Source organism: Rhinoderma darwinii, chromosome 11, assembly GCF_050947455.1.
Source record: "Rhinoderma darwinii isolate aRhiDar2 chromosome 11, aRhiDar2.hap1, whole genome shotgun sequence".
Lineage (NCBI taxonomy): Eukaryota > Metazoa > Chordata > Amphibia > Anura > Rhinodermatidae > Rhinoderma > Rhinoderma darwinii.
The window spans coordinates 99,361,804-99,388,095 of NC_134697.1; the positions used below are offsets into that span (position 1 = coordinate 99,361,804).

Here is a 26,292-nt window from a genome sequence, read left to right on the forward strand (position 1 = left end):
CTTTGATTCCTGATCTCTTTAATCAAGTTCAGGGGGCCCAATGGTTCTCTAAGTTTGATCTACGGGGGGCGTATAACCTTATCCGCATCAAAGAGGGGGATGAGTGGAAGACTGCGTTTAATACGCCCGAAGGTCATTTCGAATACCTTGTCATGCCCTTTGGGTTGTGTAATGCCCCCGCGGTATTCCAGAATTTCATAAATGAGATTTTAGGAGATTACTTGGGGGTATTTCTTGTAGTGTACCTTGATGACATACTTGTGTTTTCCAAGGACTTGTCCTCCCACATTGAGCATGTCAGGAAGGTGCTCCAGGTCCTTCGGGAAAACAAACTGTTTGCTAAGACCGAAAAATGTGTGTTTGGGGTGCAAGAGATACCATTTTTGGGTCAAATCCTCACTCCTCATGAAGTCCGCATGGACCCCGCCAAGGTCCAGGCTGTGGCGGAATGGGTCCAAACTGCCTCCCTGAAGGCGTTACAGTGTTTCTTGGGTTTCGCTAATTATTACAGGAGATTTATTGCTAACTTCTCGGTCATCGCTAAGCCTCTTACGGACCTCACTCGCAAAGGTGCTGATCTCCTCCACTGGTCTCCTGAGGCTGTCCAGGCTTTTGAGGTCCTTAAGAAGTGCTTTATCTCGGCCCCGGTGCTGGTCCAGCCCAACCAAATGGAGCCATTTATCGTGGAGGTTGACGCATCCGAGGTGGGAGTGGGGGCTGTCTTGTCCCAGGGTACCAGGTCCCTCACCCATCTCCGTCCCTGTGCCTACTTCTCCAGGAAGTTTTCGCCCACTGAGAGTAACTATGATATTGGCAACCGCGAACTCTTAGCCATTAAATGGGCATTTGAAGAGTGGTGCCACTTCCTGGAGGGGGCTAGGCACCAGGTAACGGACCTTACCGACCACAAGAATCTGGTTTTCCTAGAATCTGCCCGGAGGCTAAACCCGAGACAAGCTCGATGGGCGCTATTTTTTACCAGATTCAACTTTTTGGTTACCTATAGGGCTGGGTCTAAAAATATTAAGGCCGATGCACTGTCGCGTAGCTTCATGGCCAGCCCTCCTTCGGAGGAAGATCCTGCTTGTATTTTGCCTCCTGGTATAGTCGTTTCTTCTATTGATTCTGATTTAGTCTCTGAAATTGCGGCTGATCAAGGTTCAGCTCCTGGGAACCTTCCTGAGAACAAGCTGTTTGTTCCCCTGCAATTCCGGCTAAGGGTACTTAGGGAAAATCATGACTCCGCACTATCTGGTCATCCAGGCATCCTGGGTACCAAACACCTCATTGCCAGAAACTATTGGTGGCCTGGGTTGCCTAAAGACATTAAGGCCTACGTCGCCGCTTGTGAGGTTTGTGCTAGGTCCAAGACTCCCAGGTCCCGACCAGCGGGCTTACTACGTTCTTTGCCCATTACCCAGAGACCTTGGACCCATATCTCCATGGATTTTATCACCGATTTGCCTCCATCTCAAGGCAAGTCGGTGGTGTGGGTTGTAGTAGACCGCTTCAGTAAGATGTGCCACTTTGTGCCCCTCAAGAAACTACCCAATGCTAAGACGTTAGCTACCTTGTTTGTCAAACACATCCTGCGTCTCCATGGGGTCCCTGTCAATATTGTTTCGGACAGAGGGGTACAATTTGTTTCATTGTTTTGGAGAGCCTTCTGTAAAAAGTTGGAGATTGATCTGTCCTTCTCCTCTGCCTTCCATCCTGAAACTAATGGCCAAATCGAGAGGACTAATCAGTCTCTAGAACAATATTTAAGGTGTTTTATCTCTGACTGTCAATATGATTGGGTCTCATTCATTCCCTTCGCCGAATTTTCCCTTAATAACCGGGTCAGTAACTCGTCAGGGGTCTCCCCCTTTTTCTGTAATTTTGGGTTTAATCCACGGTTCTCCTCCGTTTCACCTGGTAGTTCCAACAATCCCGAGGTAGAGGTCGTTCATCGGGAACTGTGCACAGTCTGGGCCCAGGTTCAGAAGAACCTAGAGGCGTCCCAGAGCATACGAAAAACTCAGGCTGATAGAAGACGTTCTGCTAACCCCTTGCTTATGGTCGGGGATCTGGTGTGGTTATCGTCTAAGAACTTGCACCTTAAGGTCCCGTCCAAGAAATTTGCTCGCCGGTTTATAGGGCCGTATAAGGTCATTGAAGTCCTCAATCCTGTCTCCTTCCGACTGGAGTTGCTCCCATCTTTTCGTATACACGACGTGTTTCATGCCTCCCTCCTTAAACGCTGCTCCCCGTCCTTGGCTCCCTCGAGGAAACCTCCTGTTCCCGTTCTCACCCCTGAGAGGGTGGAATTCGAGGTGGCCAAGATTGTGGACAGCAAGATGGTCCAAGGCTCCCTCCAGTACCTGGTCCATTGGAGAGGATACGGGCCTGAGGAGAGGACTTGGGTACCCGCCCGGGATGTTCACGCTGGGGTATTGGTCAGGAAGTTCCACCTTCGTTTCCCCAATAAACCAGGTCCACTTAGAAAGGGTCCGGTGGCCCCTCATAAAAGGGGGGGTACTGTAAAGGATCTGCCAGGCACAACTTCTGTGTATACGCCCATGGGTAATCAGTCTGCACCTGGTTCTATGTCTCTGAGACTGACTCCATCTTCCACCACTCAGGATAGCAGGCTTAGGAGTGGGAGAGCCTATCGCAGCCTGGCCAGACGGAGCTAGCTCCCGCCCTCTGTCTATTTATACCTGCCTTTCCTGTTCCTCCTTTGCTTGTGATTCTTCTCGTGTGGTTTCCTGGCCTTGTTGCAGCTCCTAGCTATTTGACCTTGCTTCATACTGACCCTGGCTTACTGACTACTCTCCTGCTCTGCGTTTGGTACCTCGTACACACCTGGTTTGACTCAGCTCGTTCACCTCTCTTGTTGCTCACGGTGTTGCCGTGGGCAACTGCCCCATTTCCCCTTGCTTGTGTCCCCTTGTCTGTTTGTCTGTCGTGCACCTACTGAGCGTAGGGACCGTCGCCCAGTTGTACCCCGTCGCCTAGGGCGGGTCGTTGCAAGTAGGCAGGGACTGAGTGGTGGGTAGATTAGGGCTCACTGTCTGTTTCCCTACCCCCCTGTCATTACAGATGTGGTGTATCTAGGCTGGAGCTGGGTAAGGCTGTGGATGTGGTGTATCTAGACTGGACCTGGGTAATGCTGTGGATGTGGTGTATCTAAACTGGACTTGGGTAAGGCTGTGGATGTTGTGTATCTAGACTGGACCTGGGTGAGGCTGTGGATGTTGTGTATCTAGGCTGAACCTGGGTAAGGCTGTTGATGTGTTGTATCTAGACTGGACCTGGGTAAGCCTGTTGATGTGGTGTATCTAGACTGGACCGGGGTAAGGCTGTGGATTTGGTGTATCTAGGCTGGACCTGGGTAAGGCTGTGGATGTGGTGTATCTAGACTGGTCCTGGGTAAGGCTGTGGATGTGGTGTATCTAGGCTGGAGCTGGTTAAGGCTATGGATGTGGTGTATCTAAACTGCACTTGGGTAAGGCTGTGGATATTGTGTATCTAGACTGGACCTGGGTGAGGCTGTGGATGTTGTGTATCTAGGCTGGACCTGGATAAGGCTGTGGTGTATCTAGGCTGGACCTGGGTAAGGCTGTGGATGTTGTGTATCTAGGCTGGACCTGGGTAAGGCTGTGGATGTGGTGTATCTAGGCTGGACCTGGGTAAGGCTGTGGCTGTGGTGTATCTAGGCTGGACCTGGGTAAGGCTGTGGCTGTGGTGTATCTAGGCTGGACCTGGGTAAGGCTGTGGCTGTGGTGTATCTAGGCTGGACCTGGGTAAGGCTGTGGCTGTGGTGTATCTAGGCTGGACCTGGGTAAGGCTGTGGCTGTGGTGTATCTAGGCTGGACCTGGGTAAGGCTGTGGATGTGGTGTATCTAGACTGGACCTGGGTAATGCTGCGGATGTGGTGTATCTAGGCTGGACCTGGGTAAGGCTGTGGTGTATTTAGGCTGGACTTGGGTAAGGCTGTGTATGTGGTGTATCTAGACTTTTCAAAGGCGTTTGATACTGTGCCGCATAAAAGGTTAGTATATAAAATGAAAAAGCTGGGACTGGGGGAAAATGTGTAATTGGGTTATTAACTAGCTCAGTGATAGAAAACAGAGGGTACGTCCTGAAGGTGGGGTTCCACAGGGGTCGGTATTGAGACCCTTTTCTTAATATGTTTATTAAGGACCTTATAAAGGGATTGCAGAGAAGTCAGATGGGAGGGACAGGTTCAAATTACTCTGTTTAGTTTTTGAGCACCGATACGTTAGGTAATTGTTAAAAATCGAGTTCCCTAATAGAATATTTAATGTGTCTCCAAGGCAGAACATTACTGATATCACATGGTTCTTACTTACCTATGCGAACATCTGCAGGAATGTCCTCCTCCTTACACTGCTGATCATCCTTCACATACATCTCTCCGTGTTCTGATTTAACCTTTACTTTAATATTAAACAGATCTTCACCCTGATTTGACATATGTGACAATTCAGTATAGTTCAGCAGACAGATGAAAAAGTAATAGAAAAAAACAAAACACCAAATATCTATAAACACGTCTATGAGCATGACTAACCAAAGAGATCCTACACCTTGGAAACGAGGACAGGTGAGTTTGTGGCGGTTTGCCACATTCTACGGGGGTGGGGGGCACTGGGCGGCACTTTCTACAATGGGCACTGTGTGCCACTACCTACTGGGGCCAATATGTCACTATCTACAGGGGGCGCTGTGTGGCATTATCTACAGAGGGCACTGTGTGTGGAACTATCTACAAGAGGCATTGTGTGGCACTATCTAAAGGGGGCAGATAAGATTAGGATATCTGCCAAAGATCTACAGGGCGGAATTGCTATGGCAAATCTGACCTGTGTGAGCATGGCCCTACTGTCTGTGTTCAGCTCTAACCTTCGCCTGATGGCAGATTCAGGTATAGAGACCTTCACTAAAACTAGTTGAGTATCCCTGTGATAGAGGGTTCAGTTCAGTTACCTCATGATCTTGGGGGACATTGTGAATTTCCTGTAGACAGTCCTGAGAATACAGAGGACTGGGACATCTCTGTGGTGGACTTCTCTTACCGGATCTATCTGTAGGAAACACACATAGTGACTTAATACACTGTGCATATGTTATGATCAGATGACGGTGGAGTCTAGATTATATAAAGAACCCCCTTCTTAACAACCAATGGGCCTCCCTCCTCCTTACACTGCCAATCAGTCCTCATATGGGTCTTCTCTGCTTCATCTATAGCTTCAACCTTAACATCAAGCAGATCTTCTCTCTGAACAGACAAGAACAAAAAAAAAAAATATATATATATATATATATATATATATATAAAAAGAAAATAACTGATGTTATGATATTTGACGAGACTTCAGCTCCATCAACCTGATCATCCTGTGGGACATGACAATTTTTCTGTGGACAATCTGGCGAATACTGAGGACTGGGACATCTTTTTGGTACATTTCTCCTACTGGAGCCATCTGTAGAAGACACAAATGATAGAATTATCAACAGATCTTGCAGGAGACCGGGGCAAGCGTAGCAGGACAGGAATATAAAGAGCTAACTTATGGAAAACGATGTATCATACGCATGTAGAAAGTCACAAAGTTCTTCAATATGGCCCATACTACCTATGTTTGTCTATAAACAGTGTATGGCCTCAAAACACTTTCAACAAGTACATGACGTAATACATTAAATACAAATATACGGTAGCACATATCGATACACCATATGTAGAGGGCCAAGGTTGGGGAGCCAAACCAGGGTACACTGTAGTTCTACACATGTAGGCCCAGTTGCCGGTTGTGGTTCTCAAGTAAAATAAGAGCAGTATGTAGGCGACCCCGTAAAGGCAGCATTAAAAAAAGACATTTAGAAGGATCTCCAGTTGACAACGATGCTCTCTAGACCAAGGAATAAGACAGAGTGCAGAGGCCGGTAGCTGATAGTGGTCGGCTATTGCTGAAGGTTGGTGCCAGTAGAGGAAACTGACAAGAACACTTCTCCTTAGAAGCTTTTTTTTTATTGAAACAGAGATCCACGTGAGTAGTTAAAGTCATCCAATGAGGAAGGAAAATCTCGACCTGCCAGTCAATCCTTTATATGAGCTGCAAGACCTTCCCAAAAAGCCACCACCAGGGCCCTAATCTTCCAAGCGACTTCATAAGTCGGGGTACAGAGCTTAATATATACTTCACACTTGCTGGTCAGGGAAGTACCTCCTTTTACACAAAAAAAAATGCACCGGAGACAGAAAAACCACAAGGTGGTTCTCCATTGGCCCTTCAGAAAATAGGGAAAGAAGGTGGCCAAACAATTAAAGAACAGAACTCTGCTTTCCCATGGGGGGTTGCCCAGGCCTCACTCGAGAGCAGGGAAATAATATAGGATATGTTAGCCTGGCCTGAAGGGAACTGCTATGAAAGTAACGGAGTGTGCAAGTGTGAACAGGAACGAAACCCATGGTAAACAACGAAGAGGCTGCAGCGCCTGTACGAGCACTGCGGCCTCTTCAAAAAGCTGATTGGCGGGGGAGACGGGACCCCCGCTGATCTAATAATTATCGACTATCCTGAGTATAGGCAATCCATTTTTTAGTTCTTGGATAACTCCTTTGAAGGAAGATGTCTCACAAAGGACAGGTGTCCACATGATAGATTGTAAATGTCGAAAGCTGGTGGCCCCAATACTGTAACCCCCCCCCACTGATAAATCATTGGGGGTCTTGAGCCCCCCTTCCTTCTCACTGCGCGACCACAGAGAGGAGGAGATTGAATAGAGCGGTGGTTGTACATGCACCCTGACGCTCCACTTAAGGACTAGGGGGCCGACGGACACAACCGAGGGGGTAATTAGGCCAACCTTCAACTCTCGATCGTCATGTTAATACACACACACGTAGATGCATTACACACGGATGTGTGATGGCTTCAACATGACCCCAGTATACCTACAGGCACATAGTGGTTGGCCTGTTTAATGGCCTAGTTCTCCCAGAGTTGACAACAACCTAATTTAAAAAGTCTCCTCTTACCCAGTGGTGTGCGGTTCCGGTGGTCCTCCATCGTGATGTCCTTGTACAGATCCCTCTTACCCCGAGATGTGCGGTTCCGGTGGTCCTCCACCATGACGTCCTTGTAGAGATCCCTCTCACCCGATGATGTGCGATTCGGATGGTCCTCCATCGTGATGTCCTTGTACAGATCCTTCTTACCCGGTGATGTGCGGTTCGGGTGGTCCTCCATCATGACCTCCTTGTAGAGATCCCTCTTACCCGGTGATGTGAGGGGCCGGTGGTCCTCCATCATGACGTCCTTGTACAGATCCCTCTTACCCGGTGGTGTGTGGTTCCGGTGGTCCTCCATCATTATGTCCTTGTACAGATCCCTCTTACCCGGAGGTGTGCGGTCCCGGTGGTCCTCCATCATGATGTCCTTGTACAGATCCCTCTTACCCGGTGATGTGCGGTCCCGGTGGTCCTCCATCATGACGTCCTTGTAGAGATCCTTGTGTTCTTCTATATACTCCCACTCCTCCATGGAGAAATAGACGGCGACATCCTGACATCTTATAGGAACCTGACACACAATGATACAGTCATCACCCAGACACATTGTACCTTGTGTTATTATATAATGTCCCAGCATTCCCGGCAGTGTCACCTCTCCAGTCAGCAGCTCAATGATCTTGTGGGTGAGGTCCAGGATCTTCTCATCGTTGTTTCTCCCATGTATCAGTGAGTGATGTGGAGGATCCATGATTGGGCTTTGGGTCCTGCACTTATCAGATGTCTTCTTCACTACTGTGTAATCCTGTGTATGGAGGTAGACTCTGATAAATATCATTATATACATTCCTAGATTTCCTCTCCAGTCATATTTAGCTATAGTGAGGTCAAGTGACAAAACTAAATTAGATGTCAACCTTTTTGCAAAGATCCTAACTTTCAGGCTGAACACAGGCCTGGCTCTCCAGGTTCACATGGATCACGTTGGCTTTCAAGCCCCGGAAAATATATGTAGGATCTCCTTTCTTATTAATGTATGCGAGTCCAGTGGCCATGTCGACTCTTGACATACAAAAGTCCCTAGATCAATACAGTCAATACAATTCCTCCTTGGTTTAGAGAAAGAACCCTGGGCCATAGAGGTCCACAACACCAAAATGTGGCCAGTCCACCGTAAAATCTCTAAGTTCATGATATGATGGCGCCCCACCAATTGTTGAGGTGCAGCTAGGGAGTCCGCTTTGACAGAAGTGATCATACGCTACATAAAACTGCACTAATATTTGTCTGGACAACATAATTGACTATTTTTGTGCCGATTGTGAAAACAGATAAAATAAAGAAAAAAAAAAAAGGTAATTTGAGATAAATTTTGGGATGGACTTCATTAATCATGTCACGGTTGGTAAGGTTCTACGTGGGGAGCCCTGGTTTATCATCACCCCAAAAGTCCCTTCCAAACTTCCTGGAGGAGGTGCTCAAATTTTATTCTGTTTTAGGATTGACGATTAATTATATCAAATCAGAACCTTCAATATAACATTGCCTCAGGCCTCTGTGGACCAGTTATAGCATCACCCTCTCAATGGTCACTTGGACGTCTTAATCATCTGGAAATAGGTTTCACCGCCTCCTATTGACTCAAACCTACACTCCCTAATTAGGTAATTTATGCTCCCTCCTGGAAGAATAGCGCCGATACACCAAATTATGGATTACTCCCTCAAAATTAACTCTCCTACGTAAGATTCTTGGTTATTGTAGAGTTTCGCTGATTGCCATCCATGTTTCCTGGGATCAGTCCATACGTCTAATATCCCAACCAAGCATTAGCTGCCTCATTTCATAAAATATTTTCGGGCAGCTCATATCTTGGTTTATGAAGCCACAGTTGCCCTGAATCTATCGCTTTCCTATGTTAGTTTCCGGCTACCTTTCCGAGTAGACGAGCAAAGGACTTAATAAACTCCACAATGTACTCTGTTTAGAGCGCATACTCTTATTTACCTCACCTCAGAGATGATATTTTGTCCCATATGATGACCTCTTTCGGTATTTGCAGCTCAAGCACTTCCCTTATGCCATTCCCACATTACCGTATTCTGTTTAAGCCTGCGGGCTCATCACAAAAATTTCCTCCAGCTCACTGGACCCTCACACCAAAAATAATTATCATACATATAAGTGGACCTGGGAAGCTCACTCTCGTATAGTCCTCTTAGTTACGCCCATCCAAATTGTACACATTGGGTCCCTCAACCCTCTGAAACAATTGCTGGTTGACTTCCAACACTGTGGGATTCCCTTTCCCCTCACCATGCCATAGTTTTTGTTTCCTTTCTCATCCTCGTCTTGGTTGGCTCCTTTCCTCTTCCCTCTATAGTTAGACCACATCTTTTTCATCATTGGTCCAACAATTATACTATTGGTGCAATGGGTATCCTCACCTCTCCGGTCAACAGGTAGATGATCTCCAGGGTGAAGTCGAATATTCTTTTGGTGATCTCATTCCTGTCCTTGTCTGTCCTCAGGGGTTCAGTCAGAAAGAGGACCATTTTAGATATGAGAAAACTGGATCAACTGGAGGGTTCCTGTATTGCAGGCACCTTAATAAAAAAATTAAAAAAAAAGAGAGAGACTATAAAATCATATAGGGGACTTAGTTTGTGAAGTATAGTCCCTCACTATACAAAAGTAGGTTGTCCTAGATGTAATAAGTCAAAATTGTGGTGACCAACTTTGAGGTTTTGGGTAAAAAGTGTCACCTTTAAAGGAATTATTAATAAAATGCTCCTGTGTTTAAAAATTGCTGTTACATACTTGTTATTGCGCCCCCTGGTGTTCTTTTCATTACCTCTCTGAATGTGCACTTAATGTGTCCGGTTGTGGTGGACTTACATGCCCAGTAGTTCAGTCCCATTTATTGGACCCTCTCATACATGGATTGTGGAATGATTCTTTCTATTGTGCAGGCCAGCCAATAAAAATCAGCACACTTGAAGAAGACTCTTCTAACCGGCACTGGACACATTAAGTGAACACCAGGGGGCACCATCTTCCTGCACACTCGTCATCTCCTAGCTATCAATCAGCAGCTGGGCCAGTTGATAAGGCCACTGATAAAATAGATGATTCATCAGTGCATATCAGATGATCACACTGATGTGAGCCAATGAGGTTCGTTTGGAGAGAGCGACCTGATTGGTCTGCCTCTCCTTAATCACTGGCCTCAATATTAGGACGTCGGTGATAGTGTATTCTATATGTATTTGCTTGTGCTTCTCTGTACTCAGTACAAAATTGTGTGTTACCAGCCTAGTCTTGTGTTTTTCCAGCTCTGTTGTATTACCTAAGTCCTTGTTTGCTTCAGTGCTTGGTCTTTAGTTGTACAGTTTTACCCTGTCTCAGTTTTGGTTTTTTTAAAGTCCGAGTCGTGCTTTCAGTCACCCAAAGTGCAAAAAAAGTGCAGAGGTGCCACACAAAAAAGTGCAGAAAGGATGCAGCCTATTGCAGCCGTTCTCCTAAAGGAGAGAGGCCCCACATAACAATTCCCCAACCCTCCGAACCATAGGCCCAAAGGATCGATGGTCCTCCTTCACCGAAGATCAGGAAGACTCAACAACGCTCCTAGGCTTCTATGTGCCATCACTCAGTGGAATCCCACCCCCAGTGAGTTCGGGCACCCCAGGGTCACCACTCCTGGGGCACTTAGCAACTCGGACGTTCCAGCTACCCAACCCCTGGCTTTGATCATGTGGTTCTCTGCCCCTCTCCTCTGCGTTCTGTCACCCCAATTGGCAGGGATGATTACAACCTCAGATAAGAGTCCTACTACACACAATCTCAGCCAAAAGACCGAGGAGCAAGAACCTGGCCAGAAAGTACCAACCTCACCTTAGTGATCATGGTATCTCCACTGCCATACTCAGTTGTTCTCTGGTCTCTTGCTTTATTTCACTGTGTTTTAGATCTTAATTTTAGTTTTCATTGCCTCTGGTACCTAGTGTTTTCTAGGTGATAGTGTCTGCTCATTAGGGACAGTGTTTGAGACAGTGAGGGTTAGTGGTGCCTGGTGTTAGGGTCAGTGCATAGGGATAGATCCAGAGATAGGTAGAGATAGGTAGAGATAGGTAGAGGGCAAGATAGAGTTTGCTTGCTCCCATCACACATTCATTTGACTATTATTATTAATCATCATCCATTTGTTCCCATCATCCTTATCCCTGTCTTCAATCTGTGAGTTCCTGTTTCGTGTATTCCTGTTACCTGCTAGTATTGTGATTCGTGTTCACTTTCCATCGACTGTTCGATTGGTTCACAATTCGGCCCTAATGTAAGTCCTGACTACTATGAGTGCTGGTAGACACTGTTAGTGCCTGGGAAAGGGGATTGCGACAGGTGAAGATAAGTTCTGCCGTCTTGTGGGCAGCCGGCGTTTTTGCAACAGAAGTTAAAAAATAATAATTTTACAAATTAAATTAAATTGACTTTTGCCTGATATAACAGAGAAATGTACTATATAATTGTGGGACAACCCCTTTAAGCTACCGACACACATAAGATTAGAATATGCCGACAATCTAATGTGTACGGGGACTTCACAACTTCTCCTGATGTCAGGGAAATGAGGATCGGGAAATGAGGATCGGACATGTTTTATTCTATCACTCTCAATCCTTTGTTCTGTCAGGAGATTAGCGGCTGTCAGAAGGGTCTGGCACAACTTGTCTCCCTCTCCCTTAATAAATAAACATGCACATTTGGGTGAGCTGAACTTGTATATTGGAAGGTCCGAGGAGACAGCTGTAAAGATGATCGTGCATAGAAGATGATAAAAGTCGTCCTAAATGACCGATTTTGACCAGATTTGCCAACCATCGTGTGATAATTTTACGTGAAAGTTTGCAATGGCGGACTACCGTCTGCCAAAAATGTGATCTGTCAGGTTGGATTTTTCGGCCACTGTTAGCTAATATTACACGTCTTTGGCATGATGGACCGATTACGGCTGATCAGTTGCGGATTTGCGCAAACCCACTCTGTTGCTTTCCAATTTTATTTTTTCATTTCCCAGATCAGCCGGTTTAGTCTGGAATGGTAATGGTCAGGTCGTTCGTAAGATTGATCGGCCTCTACTAATCTTATGTGTATGGTCACCTTTAGGACAGTATAGAAATGGGAACTCAGCACTCCAAGGTAATGGCGCTATTACCTAGCAGTGACCGAGGTCGCAAGCGCCGCATATCCATATCCACGGACGTAATCCGTGTCTGAAGAAGTTCGAATGTATGGACCGAAACGTTAAACCAATTTTGGATTACTATAAGTGAAATAAAATAGAATAAGAATTTGTCCATAATTGCGGACCGTAATTATGGTCCGCAATTACGGACCAATTCACTTCTATTGACTGCGGACACCTCCCCGTATATTAGCGGTAAGGTGTCCGGGCCGTAGAAAGCCTCCACAAAAGATAGGACATGTATTATCATTTGCTTTTTTACGCACTGTGCTCACATACTTTAATGAGAGCACAGGGATGAAAATGCGGGTGGCTGTCCGTGGCCAGCCGTGCCCGTAACACGGACCATGATTACGGGCACAGTCGTGTGCAGGAGGCCTTACCCCAGACGTGTAGGCTTCATACATGAGAATCATCTTAGATCCAACCACTGCCACTCAGCAGTCTTCAAATTCATAAAGATTTATTTATCTTTATGAAGAGTGACTACTGGATTTAAAGGGGTTGTCCAATTATAGAAAACCCATTTTCATATACCCTATTAGGGAATGGAGAGGTGATGGAGGGGGATCCGCTGTTCAGGAGCCTCATCTCTTGGCCTGGGAGGTGAGCGGTTAGATGACATATTGATATGAATGGACACTGTGTAATGCTCCATTTCACCTGTGGTGGCGCTGCAGGGAAATTGAACACTTACTGCCAAGTTACAGCTGATCGCTGGGGTCACAGACTTTGTGATTAGCTTTTTGCCAAGGGGCCTTTCTAACAAGTAGGGATTGCCCAAAGCGGAGACCCCGTTTATGGAGCATCTGGTACCAAAAATCTCCACTTCTGTGTCTTTTGGAGCAATCATTATAATGTATTCTGCTCTACGTGACGGTGACCGTATAGATGGACACTCACGGTGACCTTTCAAGAATGATGCCCATCCTGGCTCGATTGACGTCTCTGGCGATTGCCGGCGCATGATCAGTGTGGCTGGGTGTACTTACCCCAGTTCATCATCGCACTGCGCATGTCCCGGAAGCCACCATGCTGTCAGACGAGTATATCAATCAAGCTTGAAAGGACATTTTTAGGTACCGCCTCCCTGACTCTTCACCTGATTGGCTCCACCTACATGACTTCATTTGCGTATAGCGTTTACAGTACTGATTATACGTGTGTGAACGTGTGTAGAGATGTGGTGATGTCATCAGTAGTGGAGCGGGTGGTGTGTACAGGGGGTGACCATGCTGGAGATCGGTGAAGTATTGTTCTTTATTATGTTGTAGGATCCTGTGAAGTTTTGTTTACTACACCCATGACAACCACCCCTGCTTGTGGGGACTTCTGGGGGTCACATATTTATAATGCTTTCCTTGATTTGTCATATAGTAGAGAGACTTATACAACGTACACAACACGACAGCAGTCACTACGTGTCATACGTACCCGACCTGCACCTCATATGTGGCTGCTCAGCAGGGAGATGAGGGATCTTAGTGGGCTATAGGACCTTTCATGATGTCATGACCATGTGATCAGTCACATTAGTGGGAGGAGTCAGGCTGTGGAGCTTCATGTGGTTTATTACTATTTGTGTGCACCAAGGAGGTGTGTGTGTGTGTGTGTGTGTGTGTGTGTGTGTGTGTGTGTGTGTGTGTGTGTGTGTATATATGTATATATGTGTATGTAGAGCTGTGTGTGTGTGTAGAGCTGTGTGTGTGTGTAGAGCTGTGTGTGTGTGTTTGTAGAGCTGTGTGTGTGTTTGTAGAGCTGTGTGTGTGTAGAGAGCTCTGTGTGTAGAGCTGTGTGTATGTGTGTGTTTGTAGAGCTGTGTGTGTGTATAGAGCTGTGTGTGTGTGTGTGTATAGAGCTGTGTGTGTGTGTGTGTGTGTGTGTGTGTATAGAGCTGTGTTTGTGTGTGTATGTGTATAGAGCTGTGTGTGTATGTGTGTGTGTATGTAGAGCTGTGTGTGTGTGTGTGTGTGTGTGTGTAGAGAGCTCTGTGTGTGTGATCTATGTGTGTGTAGAGCTGTGTGTATGTGTGAGTATGTGTGTGTAGAGCTGTGTGTGTAGCACTGTGTGTGTGTGTAGAGCTGTGTTTGTGTGTAGAGCTGTGTGTGTGAGTATGTGTGTGTAGAGCTGTGTGTAGCACTGTGTGTGTGTGCGTGCGTGTAGAGCTGTGTGTGTGTAGAGCTGTGTGTGTGTAGAGCTGTGTGTGTGTAGAGCTGTGTTTGTGTGTAGAGCTGTGTGTGTAGCACTGTGTGCGTGCGTGCGTGCGTGCGTGTAGAGCTGTGTGTAGAGCGTGTGTGTGTGTGTAGAGCTGTGTGTGTGTGTAGAGCTGTGTGTATGTGTGATCTGTGTGTGTAGAGCTGTGTGTATGTATGATCTGTGTGTAGAGCTGTGTGTGTGATCTGTGTGTACAGCTGTGTGTGTGTGTGTGTGTGTGTGTGTAGAGCTCTGTGTGTGTGTGTGTGTATAGAGCTCTGTGTGTGTAGAGCGGTGTGTGTGTGTGTGTGTGTGTGTGTGTAGAGCTGTGTGTGTTTGTGTATAGAGCTGTGTGTGTGTGTGTGTAGGTGTGTGTGTGTGTTTGTAGAGCTGTGTGTGTGTGTATAGAGCAGTGTGTGTAGAGAGCTCTGTGTGTGTGTGATCTATGTGTGTGTAGAGCTGTGTGTGTATAGAGCTGTGTGTGTGTGTGTGTGTGAGTATGTGTGTAGAGCTGTGTGTGTAGCACTGTGTGTGTGTGTGTGTGTGTGTGTGTGTGTGTGTGTGTGTGTGTGTGTGTGTAGAGCTGTGTGTGTGTAGAGCTGTGTTTGTGTGTATAGAGCATGTGTGTGTAGAGCTGTGTGTGTGATCTGTGTGTGTGTGTGTGTAGAGCTGTGTGTATGTATGATCTGTGTGTGTGAGCTGTGTGTGTGTGTGTGTGTGTAGAGCTGTGTGTGTGTGATCTGTGTGTGTACAGCTGTGTGTGTGTGTGTACACAGCTGTGTGTAGAGCTGTGTGTGTGTGTGTGTGTGTGTGTGTGTAGAACTGTGTGTGTGTGTAGAGCTGTGTGTGTGTGTGTGTGTGTGTGTGTGTGTGTGTGTGTGTAAAGCTGTGTGTGAGTGTGTGTGTACACAGCTGTGTGTGTGTAGAGCTGTGTGTGTGTGTGTGTGTGTGTGTGTGTGTGTGTGTGTGTACACAGCTGTGTGTGTGTGTGTGTGTGTGTGTGTACACAGGTGTGTGTGTGTGTGTGTGTGTGTGTGTAGAGCTGTGTATGTGATCTGTTTGTGTAGAGCTGTGTGTATGCATGTGTAGATCAGTGTGTGTGTAGAGCTGTGTATGTGTGTGTATAGAGCTGTGTATGTGTGTAGAGCTCTGTGTGTGTGTATGTAGAGCTGTGTGTAGTGGTGTGTGTAGAGCTGTGTGTGTGTGAAAATCTGTGTGTGTGTGTGTAGAGCTGTGTGTGTGTAGAGAGCTCTGTGTGTAGAGCTGTGTGTATGTGTGTGTAGAGGTGTGTGTGTGTGTGTGTGTGTGTAGAGCTGTGTGTGTAGCGCTGTGTGTGTGTGTGTAGAGAACTCTGTATGTAGAGCTGTGTTTATGTGTGTAGAGATGTGTGTGTGGAGCTGTGTGTGTGTAGAGAGCTCTGTGTGTAGAGCTGTGAGTATGTGTGTGTAGAGCTGTGCGTGTGTGTGTGTGTGTGTAAATCTGTGTGTGTGTGTGTGTGTAGAGCTGTGTGTGTAGCGCTGTGTGTGTGTGTGTGTGTGTGTGTGTGTAGCGCTGTGTGTGTGTGTGTGTGTGTGTGTGTGTAAATCTGTGTGTGTGTGTAGAGCTGTGTGTGTAGCGCTGTGTGTGTGTGTGTGTGTGTGTAGCGGTGTGTGTGTGTGTGTGTGTGTAGAGCTGTGTGTGTAGCGCTGTGTGTGTGTGTAGCGCTGTGTGTGTGTGTATAGAGCTGTGTGTTTGTGTAGAGCTGTGTGTTTGTGCATGTTTTTTCATTTTCTCAGTACAATTTATGGTACAATAATTGGTGCCATCAAAAACTACAACTCGACAGAAAAAAAGTTGTGGATTTTGGAACGCAGGATGATTGCAGCGCGGCCGCTATGACTGCAGCGCGGCCTCTATGACTGCAGCTCGGCCTCTATGACTGCAGCGCGGCCTCTATGACTGGAGCCTTCTGCTTCCGGTACGACCACTATATAACATTCGTGCCGGAGGCAGCCGTAACAGCTGATCGGTGCAGGCTCCGGGTGTCGGACCCCCACCGATCCTATACTGATGACCTATACTATGCATAGGTCATCAGTACGAAAAACCGCCCCCAACCTGGACAACCCGTTAAATGTTATTTTTTCCCTTTGTTTACATTGACCGCGTTATCTAGGGGGTTGAATGGCCGGGATCGGAGGTGACTCTGATCCCGGCAGTTAGAGCAGGAGCCTGACCTTCATCAGACAGCTGAGCATCTGTGCAGGACTCAGAGTGGACCGCCGTGTTAGGCTACATTCACACATGGTGTATTTTTCCGTCATGGATTTGGCCGCTGCAAATCCGATGAAAAATCCACGTCTTATCTCCCAGATTTTGAAACATATGCCATGTGTGTATCTAGCCTTAGGTCGGGCTCCCACGGGTCGGATACGTAGTGTATCCGACCTAGAACCTGCATCGCATTCCATCCCAAAATTTACGTGATGCGGTTTTTCGGGTGTAAATTCCACTGCAGAAAAAAAAAAATGTCATACTTACCATGGCCGTAGTCATGGCGACGCATCCCTCTGTTGTTGTGCAGTCCGGCCTCCCGGGATGATGCTGTAGTCCATGTGACCGCTGCAGCCTGTGATTGGCTGCAGCAGTCACATGGGGTAAAACGTCATCCCTGGAGGCTGGGCTGGAAGAACGACGAAAGGAAGTATCGCTATGACAACGCCGGGGTGGTAAGTATAGGTTTCTTTTTTCTGACTTATTGTCACAGCGTGGGGTGTGGACCCACTGGGGATAGCGGGATAGCAGCTGGCCAACCAGGTACAAAACATGTAGCCTTTCTGGACTATAGGTATTGAGGCAATGTAGACAGTAGCGGTGACACAACTTGACTCTCACTGTAGATACAATAGCACGGGATACAGGGTACAGGCAGCAGGACCGGGTAACACTGGGAACTGGAAACCACTAGGAGACCATTTGCAAGACAAACTTTAGGTAGACAACAACACTCAGGCAAGGACCAAGTGGGCAGAGCCCTTTTTATAGTCCAGCAGCATTCTGGGCTAATTACTGATTCATGACAGCTGGACGCGTACTGGCCCTTTAAAGCCGCGCAGGTGCGCGCTCCCTGCGGGAAACAGTCCCAGAACCCGGACGTGAGTGCCGGCGTCTCCCTGGAGGGAGATGCCGCCGAGAACACAGATGTCCATGGCCGGGGCCGTCAGAGGGTACGTCTGAGCGACGGCCCTCGGCCATAGACGTTACACTTATGAGGTGGAGTCGCTGCGATTTCGCGGCAAAAGTCGCCACACTTGGCTATTTGTTGCTGGATTTACGTCCCCCATTCAGTGGTGAAAACGCAGCATTTAAAATCCGCACCGCAGGGCAATTGACCCCACAGGTGGCATTAATGCGGCCTAAAAACCGCGCGGGCACGCTGCTCGCCATCGTGGTCATATTAACGGCCGCGCGGTGTTGCTGGTAAAACTGCTGGTTACCTGAAAAATCACCGTAAGGGTCTGTTCATTAGTGATCGAGCGATTTTGCAGATTTACGGCCCTGTTAATGGGGACCTTATTCAGGGACCGAGGGTGACACATTCTACACTCCCTGCCCTGGTGATTGACCCTCAGCTTATATGACTTTTATTGAAAAATTCCTTGAATTCACCCCAGCTAGCATATCTCCCAAAATGGGCGGTGCTTATCCGAATTTACATATGAAAGAGGCGTGATATGGGCGGGGCTTAAACATGGCGTGAAGCATAAACTAGGCCCACAAGCTCGCAAGTGCCACATAGTAATGGAGGCCTGTGTAACAAGAGGCGCCTCCATCTGCGATAAATGCTCTGCGCACGCGCACTTACAATCAGGGAGGACGGGAGAAGGGAGATGACGCATGCGCACTTACAATCAAGAAAGACGTGAGAAGGAAGATGACGCATGCGCACTTACAATCAGGGAAGACGGGAGAAGGGGAAATGACGCATGCGTACTTACAATCAAGGAAGACGTTAGAAGGAAGATGACGCATGCGCAGTAACGTTCTAGCTTTAACCGGAAACGCTGGTTGTTATGGAAACCGGTCTCCACGCTTTGCTAGATGAGACATGGCGTTACCGGAGACCGTTCGTCGGCAATTAGATTCTATGACGCGTAACATATTTAGTGATGTGAGGAGAACGGTGCCGAAAAAGAGCGACGTGTCGGAAAGCAGTGGTAAGTGTCGCAAAGGTGTGCTGGCATTATATGGGCATGAGGTAGAATTACCGCTGTGATGTTTTCTATGGACGCTTCAAGGGTTTGTCCACCTGTGACACATAAGGATTTATTAACCCTTTATAGATGGACATTTTTCGACTTCCAAAAGCCGTAACGTTTTTATTTTTCTGTCGTTTTGAACGTATGAGGTCTTGTTTTTTGCGGGACGAGTTGTCCTTTTTCACGGCGCCATTTATTGTAATGTATTGGGAAACTGGGAAAAAAATCTTTGGCGGAATTAAACTGCTAATTCCTCCATTGATTTTTGGGTTTCGTTTTCATGGCGTTCACTGGGCGGTAAAAACGACAGCTTATCTTTATTCTGTGGGTCGATACGAATCCGGCGCTACCAAATTTATTTAGTTTGTTTGTATGTTTTACTACTTTTACGAAGGAAAAGCAAATTCTTAAAGATAAAAAATAGTTTTGCGTCGCCGTATTCTCGCCGTAACTTTTTATTTTGAAGTCGATCCAGCGGTGTGAGGGCCAAATAATAGTATCCTGGCCTTGTTGGTCCTATACTAGGACTAGACGATGGTCGTGGGCGACGTTCACGCGGCCGTTTTCAGGACAATAAAGTTCTATGGGTATATTCGCATGGCCGTTTTTTTTTTAACGGGCCGTGAATACTAGCTTTAGAAAAATAGGGCATGTTTTTACGGCCAGACGGTCCCTGTAGAAGTCAATGGATCCGTTTTTAGCGGCCATTTTTCAAGAAACAATCCTTGTAAAAACTCATCCTGGCTGAGGAGTCCCGGGCACAGCGCTGCTCTGAGGTCTGAGCCCGGGGAAGCCCCTGATGTCACTGTCCATATATGGGCATTGATGTCCGGGCTTTCATCAACTATGGAGTCCCCGGCCAGAGCATCGCAAGATCTCTGACCGGCGACTCCTGTCTTCTAGCTAGAACCCACCCCCCCCCCCCCGACTGAACATAGCAACTCCCCATCCCCTGTAGATAGCACCACTGTACACCCTGTATGAGCGTAAACCCCGGTGGCCAGAACCCGCTATGGCCGAGGATTCCGCTCCTGGGGAAGCCCCCAGCGTCACTATCCGTATATGGACAGAGACATCAGGGGCTCCGTCTATGAGGAATCCCCGGCCAGATGGATGAGTGAGCTACAGTGGCGCTATCTACAAGGGGTGGGGTGCTATATGACGGGTGCGGCACTATCTACGGGGGACACTGGTGCTAGATACATGGGCACTGTGGCACTTTATATGTGGGCACTCTACAGCTGGCACTGGCCCTATGTGGGCATTCTCTACAGGGACATTGCGGCACTATCTAAATGGGCACTGCTGAAATCCAACTTTTTTTTTTTTTTTTTTTTTTTTTTTTTTTACGGCCATGAAAAACGGACAGACGGCCGGGAAATGGATGAAAACGTGGAGAAGCGCTGATGCCGTGACCGAGAATGGCCGTTGTTTTGAATGCGGCCTTACATTTAACGTGCGTTCAGTTCTATCGGATGGCGTCGCTGATGATTTTCCTCCCGTTTCTTTTAGAGATTGACATCGTCTCCAGTTTGCCGCTGCAGATGTCGCTCTACTTCAACACGTTTTATTTCCCCGTCTGGTGGATCTGTGATGTCTTAACGCTTCAATTAAAGGTACTAATGAAGCTGGAAATGTCACAGTCCGTCAGTTCTCCCCTATTGTTATGGTACGTGGGCAGCGCGCCACCTCTCGTTACGCATTATTCTACATTCGCTGCTTCTCGTGAGCGTCACAGAAGATAAATAACTGGCATACGGTGCCCATCTACCATGTCGGGGGGGCATCTGGCGTCTCCGCAAAAAGATCCGATCCTGTGGACTCGTCATGGGAGCTGCTCCAAATTATAACGAGGAGAATATGACTTCTCCGAGCCAGGCTGTGTAACCCCCTTGGATGCCACGGTTAATAACAAGACATAAGGAGGGGGCTCACTCTGTCACCCCCCCCCCGCCCATGAGCCTAACAAAGGTGAAGCGGTGACCGGCAGTCGTACGTCACAATACCGGAGATGGTAAACATAATCTGATCCCGGTATAGTAATGAGATAGTCAAATACGACCGCTGTTTGAACGGAGCGAGTGAAGGGTCCGTGGAAATCTAGGACCTGTGCCTGCGTTTTCACCATCCGCATACGCTCTAGGCTGTGGGGGATCCGTGATCACGCGTCCCACATGGGTGCACCCCGGACCTGAAAATTGCAGCTTTTCACATCCGAGGTTGCCCGTTGCATTAGGCCCCATGCACATGAAGGTGCTTTTGCGGCCACAATTCCCCCCGAAAATCCACGGGAGTATCGCGGCCCCATTCGTTCCTATGGGGCCATGCACACGAGCGTGGTTTCCACGGTCCGTGCATGGCCCCGGAGACCGGACCGCAGAAAGAATGGGTAAGCCTTATTGCGGCCGTGTTCTGCGGTCCGGGCTCATTGAAAATAATGGCCGCGGGCATGTGCACAGCCCGCGATTTGCGGGCGGCTCGCGGCTGTCACTCCGTGGCCGGCTGACCCGAAAATCACGGCCGTGCACATGGCTACGGTCGTGTGCGTGAGGCCTTACAGTTGCTCAATGAGTTCTAGGTACCCAAAAATGGAACCATTGAAACATTTAAGTGGTCCTTGGTTTCGGGTCCGTTTTAATCTAGGGTGATAAGGGGTTAATGGGGACGTCCCTTGAGGTAGTTCATGATGACTTCCGGGGGGTTAATGACAACATGCCGGGTTGTTCAGGGTAGTGAAGCGGTTAACGGAGACATCTTCGCTCTTTTAGGACAGTGCAGGGGACTCCCATCGAAATACCTGATGGAGAAGGTTACCGGATGGGTTAACGTTAGAATTGTGCCCGTCTCCGGTGGTTCGACCCCTGATAGTCTAGGGAAATGACAGGGTTAATTGTGAAGCCTCTGGAGGTCGATGACCTGCCGTATTTTGTACGCTTCAGTTTTCCGATGTATCCGCAGAAGCCGTATTAGCCCCAGTGTCAGGGCAGAATCCCGCGGATCTGCTATAATGAAGACCGCCCGGAGGTCACATGATCAAATACGTAACTATAGGAAGCAGCGTTGTATGCAAAGCACTCAACTAGTGGTGCGCACGGAGCGATCACGGAAGAGGAAGGGGTTAAAAAGCGCTTCGGCCCTTCCAGGCGTCTGATCGTGACCTCTAACCTTGCGACAGCGCGATTGTTCATCCAGCTACGTTGTGAGTACAATAGTCAACGGCCCAATATAGGCCGAGCAACGATGCAGCACGTAGATCAGCGCTCGATTGCTCCGGTCACAAGGAGCAATGATCGGTGTGTCGGGACGAGCGATCGTTACTACCATCATTGGTCCCCGTGCCTTTGCATCATGTCGGCAGCACGTTCCTGTTTACACGGGGAGATGTGCTGCCGACTAGCCACCATTTTATTGGGCGCATGAAAGATTCGAACATCCGATGATCGTGGGTTTGCTCGTTCATCGTCTGATCGCTGCCCTGATTACACAGGACAATGAGCGGGGTTCGGCGCTCTTTCAACCGATCCATGGCCCGTGTTAAATGCCCGGTGCAGCCTTTTTACCGTTTGCTACAGGTGAGACGCTATTCTCGTCTTGCTATGGCATAGTCGCCCCTATGTCGTCCTCCTTGTGCCTTCTTCTCGGGAGCGGCAGAATTAGTTTGCTCTTATTATTGCAGCAGCTTGAATATATATATATACACACGTGCGGCCGTGTCATGGGTTGTCACTTCTTCTGTCTTTGTAGTATGTTCTCCTTCCTGATCACTACAAATTCATCCTGGTGACCCTCCTGATCCTGATGTCTGTGATCGAGGTCATTCGGCTTTTCCTCGGATACAGTGGAAACCTACAAGAAAAGGTTCGCGTTGCGGTTTCTTTAATATCAATGTGAATGTGTAGAATGTTTGTGTGACTGTTGAGTCCGTCTCATCGGTACTTGGGGTCAGGAACACCAATACACGGTTTCCCCTGCACAGGGGCGCTCTTAGCCACCCGCTATGCAGGGAGTTGCAACACGGTTAATTCAAGGGAAAATGCGTGTAAAGCAGCGCTCTGAGTAAAACTGATGCACTGGGCCATAGGGGGTGGTGCATGGCACAGGGATTAAGCCGAGACCACCGACTGTGCACTGCCCCCTCAGGCCGGCGTAACTCAGTAACAGTTTTGCTTTTTAGGTTGCTTCAAAAACAACTCCTACAGTCACGCCGTGCCCCCCATAACAGTGTCAGTCACGCCGTGCCCCCCATAACAGTGTCAGTCACGCCGTGCCCCCCATAACAGTTTCAGTCACGCCGTGCCCCCCATGGCCGTGTCAGTCACGCCGTGCCCCCCCCATGGCCGTGTCAGTCACGCCGTGCCCCCCCATGGCCGTGTCAGTCACGCCGTGCCCCCCCATGGCCGTGTCAGTCACACCGTGCCCCCCCATGGCCGTGTCAGTCACACCGTGCCCCCCCCCACAGTGCCCATCATTACTGTCAGCCAAACCGTGCACCATTATTACTTATCTGTCCCTGCTCACCCGCTTCTCTCTGTCATGGAAAATACATGTAAGCAGCCACCAGAGGGCGCTCACATGATGCTGCCGAGACCTGCACAGATCAGGGAGCTGCCGTTCTCTTCACCAGGAGAATGCTTTGTCTTTTGACAGCCGTATCTTTTTTTTCATTTTTAGCACGTCTGTACTATGATGGTTGGGGGCCGCACATAGTTGCGCCGCTGGTTGTGCCCCCCTGCACTACATCAATAGGGAGAGACCGCGTCACATTCCCCCTTCCTTTTATCCTCTCCCTTCCCCTGTTTGAACTTGATATAAATATTTCGGGCTAATTAATCTTTTCTTTTAAGGTGGTCTAGGTTAGTGGAGGGGTTAATATTTGATTGACTGCTAACCTAAATTAATAAATCATTCCTTGGTGGACGAGGGTAAAAGAAGGGGTTAAAGGAGCTTATCCCACAAAAATGATCATCACCTATCAACAGGACATGTATGATCGCTGTGTCAGACTGCAGGGACCCCCAACGATCACAACAGTGGTCACGCGTGTGCACCCCGCTCCATCTATTCTTTATCAGACTGACGGAAACGGCAGAGTACAGCGCCCGGCCATCTCCGTCAGCCCCATAGAGAATAATGGAGTAGTGGTGCTTCTGCGTGACCACCGCTCCATTCACATGGAGGACACGGGACCCTCGTAGATTGCTCATACATTTATCACCTCTCTTGTGGACAGGTGATAGATGATTTTTCATGGGTGGTCATTTGATGGTCTAAGGTAGAAGAGGGGTTAATACCTCCACCATTGTGTCCCTGTATCCGGTCCCGCACATGGCGTTCAGCTTCTTTCCGGTCCGCACTCCTCATACGGCCGTGTTATCCATGGTTGACCGTTTAGAACTTAAGGCGTTATTTCCACTACACAAAGTGTTGATATTTTGCTAGAATTTGCCATCACGTCACAATCGGTGGAGGTCCTACATGTGGCTGTCAGATGGCAGCTGCAAATGCTCCTGTAAACTAGTGACACCAGGGATGTCACTGGGACCTGGCGCCAGGCTCGGGAATGTGTCACTGCCATGCGGCTCCGGGGTCAGGATCACAATGGCGCTGTCACAGTAAACCTTCTCCCTGCAAGGCCCCAGGTAAGTGACCCTGAAAGGATAGACTGTGGTGCTCCAGAATTACCTTATAACCGCCCGTTCCTCTTCACGGTGTCTTCTTATTGGAGGTCCGTTTCTAGTGGGTTATAAGTCGCCTCCATTCATATAGAGATACATATATATATATATATATATATATACACGTGTAGTTATTTTTTACTTTATTTTTGTATTTTTGGCTAGGTACCTGAACTGGCTGGATTTTGGCTGCTCAGCATCCTGTTACAGCTGCCGCTTCTACTTTTTCTTCTATGTGATCCCGGCGTGGAACCGTTGCCACTTGAACGAGCGTCGCATGGGATACTGACCGCATTCTTGCTCTTTCAGATTCCCGTGTCGTCACTTACTCTACGGAAGACCACCAGACGTCTTGCTGGGAGATTTCACCAGCTCGGGAACTTGGGGGAACGTGCCTAAATGGTCACAACCAGAGTGGACGAGGGGGCCGTACTCTATTAATAGAGCCACAGTGCAGGATCAGCAGCTCGATGACAGCACATCTGCGGGGGGGGTGGGTATGGCGCGGGATCGCGAGTTGAGTCCACTCCATACAGAGTGGGTGTCTGCTGTATATTACATCTGACACCTCGCTTTAACGGCTGGGATCGGGGATAACTCCGATCCCAGCTGTTTAACCACTGAAATGCCGCGATCGCTGTTAGACAGGATGGGGGCGGGGCTTAAAAGAACGCAAAATATGCTGCAATACATATATGAAAGTGTAATTACAATCCCACGTTCAAGTCCCCTGGAGGGGCTAAAAGGAAACGTAGAAATAAAATGAAATGTAAAAATAAACAAAAACTGTACCTAATTTTTATCCTAAAATAATGTAAACAATAAAAATATTTAAAAAATAATAATAATTACTGTAGCCGCATCCATAATGATCCAAATTATTACATACATAACATTGTTTAACCCACACGGTGAAAAATTGTAATGAAACTCCAGCTCACCCCGCAAAAAATAAACCCGGACACCGTTCCAAAAGTCGGGGGTCTCAGAATATGGCGACGCAAAATAGATCGTTGTTTTTTTTTTGTTAACAATTGTATTTTGCTTTTGTATAAATAGTAAAACTTAAAGAAACCCTATCAACTTAGTATCACCGCTTTTTCATTCCACACGACAAAATAATTGGTAAAAGTTTCCCAGTACATGGAATGTCATGCCATTAAAAACGACAACTCGTTCTGGGGGAAAAAAAAGAAAATAAAAAGCCCTTATACGGCTGCAGCGAAGGAAACGTAAAAAAGTTATGGCTCTTGGAAGGCAAAAAATGAAATGAAAATAACTGGGGAGGGAAAGGGTTAATTTTCTTGGAATTTGTTTCGTTTCCCTTAATCCACCTTTGCTGATCTCTAACCCTAATCTGTTTGTGGAACAAGTCGGAAAAGATCGTTCAAGGGACAAAAATGGCGTGAAAATGTCAGTTCTGATTTATCTGGGACTGGTCCCTGTTTGAATATTGCAGCGTCTGGGCTTTAAGATGACCCACAGAATGCAGAAATGACGCCCGTCCTTGGCAGTTAAAGGGTTAAAGTAGCCGTGTCTCTTCTTTTAAGATTCGCGGTAAATAACCGCATTACTACTCAGTAACTTTTTATGACCGGTGCTCATTTTCTTCATGGTTTTTATTCGCAATGTCGCTTGATATGGGAACATTTTTTGCATTTTTGCTTTTTTTAATAAAAACATATCATCACGTTGACTCTTTAATATTTGTGAAAATTATTTGAAGTGTTTTTAATGATTATTCACCTAAAACATGTTTTTGAAGTAAATGCAGAGTTCCCATTGGCCAGTAGGTGTCAGCTTTGCTATAAAAAGGGTGCGTCGTGTTCTACATACACTAGTACGTAGGATACCCATTGCAATAGGGTACATGATGTATACAGTAACTGTTATTCTCAACCCGCAACCTGGATA

The 26,292-nt window shown here is 47.6% G+C and overlaps 2 protein-coding genes across 2 annotated transcripts in view; one reads left to right on the top strand and one right to left on the bottom strand.

Annotated features, from left to right (window-relative positions):
- Positions 1-13,782, bottom strand: part of LOC142663545 (uncharacterized) — a 53,142-nt gene extending 39,360 nt beyond the window's left edge. The window contains 8 exon segments of the mRNA XM_075842279.1: positions 4,359-4,470; positions 4,996-5,093; positions 5,215-5,290; positions 5,401-5,498; positions 7,058-7,601; positions 7,686-7,835; positions 9,478-9,636; positions 13,707-13,782. Of these exon segments, the coding sequence (XP_075698394.1) occupies positions 4,359-4,470; positions 4,996-5,093; positions 5,215-5,290; positions 5,401-5,498; positions 7,058-7,601; positions 7,686-7,835; positions 9,478-9,585 (1,186 nt within the window). The 5' untranslated portion in view covers positions 9,586-9,636; positions 13,707-13,782.
- Positions 13,783-18,497: 4,715 nt separating this feature from the next.
- Positions 18,498-26,074, top strand: LOC142663538 (transmembrane protein 17A-like). Its single transcript, XM_075842268.1, has 4 exons — positions 18,498-18,661; positions 20,216-20,319; positions 22,448-22,561; positions 24,544-26,074. Exons 1-4 carry the CDS (start codon positions 18,553-18,555, stop codon positions 24,775-24,777), a joined length of 561 nt encoding a protein of 186 aa, XP_075698383.1. The 5' UTR covers positions 18,498-18,552; the 3' UTR covers positions 24,778-26,074.
- Positions 26,075-26,292: the final 218 nt, after the last annotated feature.

Excerpts from the sequence above, each read along its gene's own strand:
- LOC142663538 (XM_075842268.1), top strand. The coding sequence starts at position 18,553 with ATGGCGTTACCGGAGACCGTTCGTCGGCAATTAGATTCTATGACGCGT. Across the intron at positions 18,662-20,215 it reads CGACGTGTCGGAAAGCAGTG|AGATTGACATCGTCTCCAGT; the intron begins GTAAGTGTCGCA and ends CGTTTCTTTTAG. Across the intron at positions 22,562-24,543 it reads GTGGAAACCTACAAGAAAAG|GTACCTGAACTGGCTGGATT; the intron begins GTTCGCGTTGCG and ends ATTTTTGGCTAG.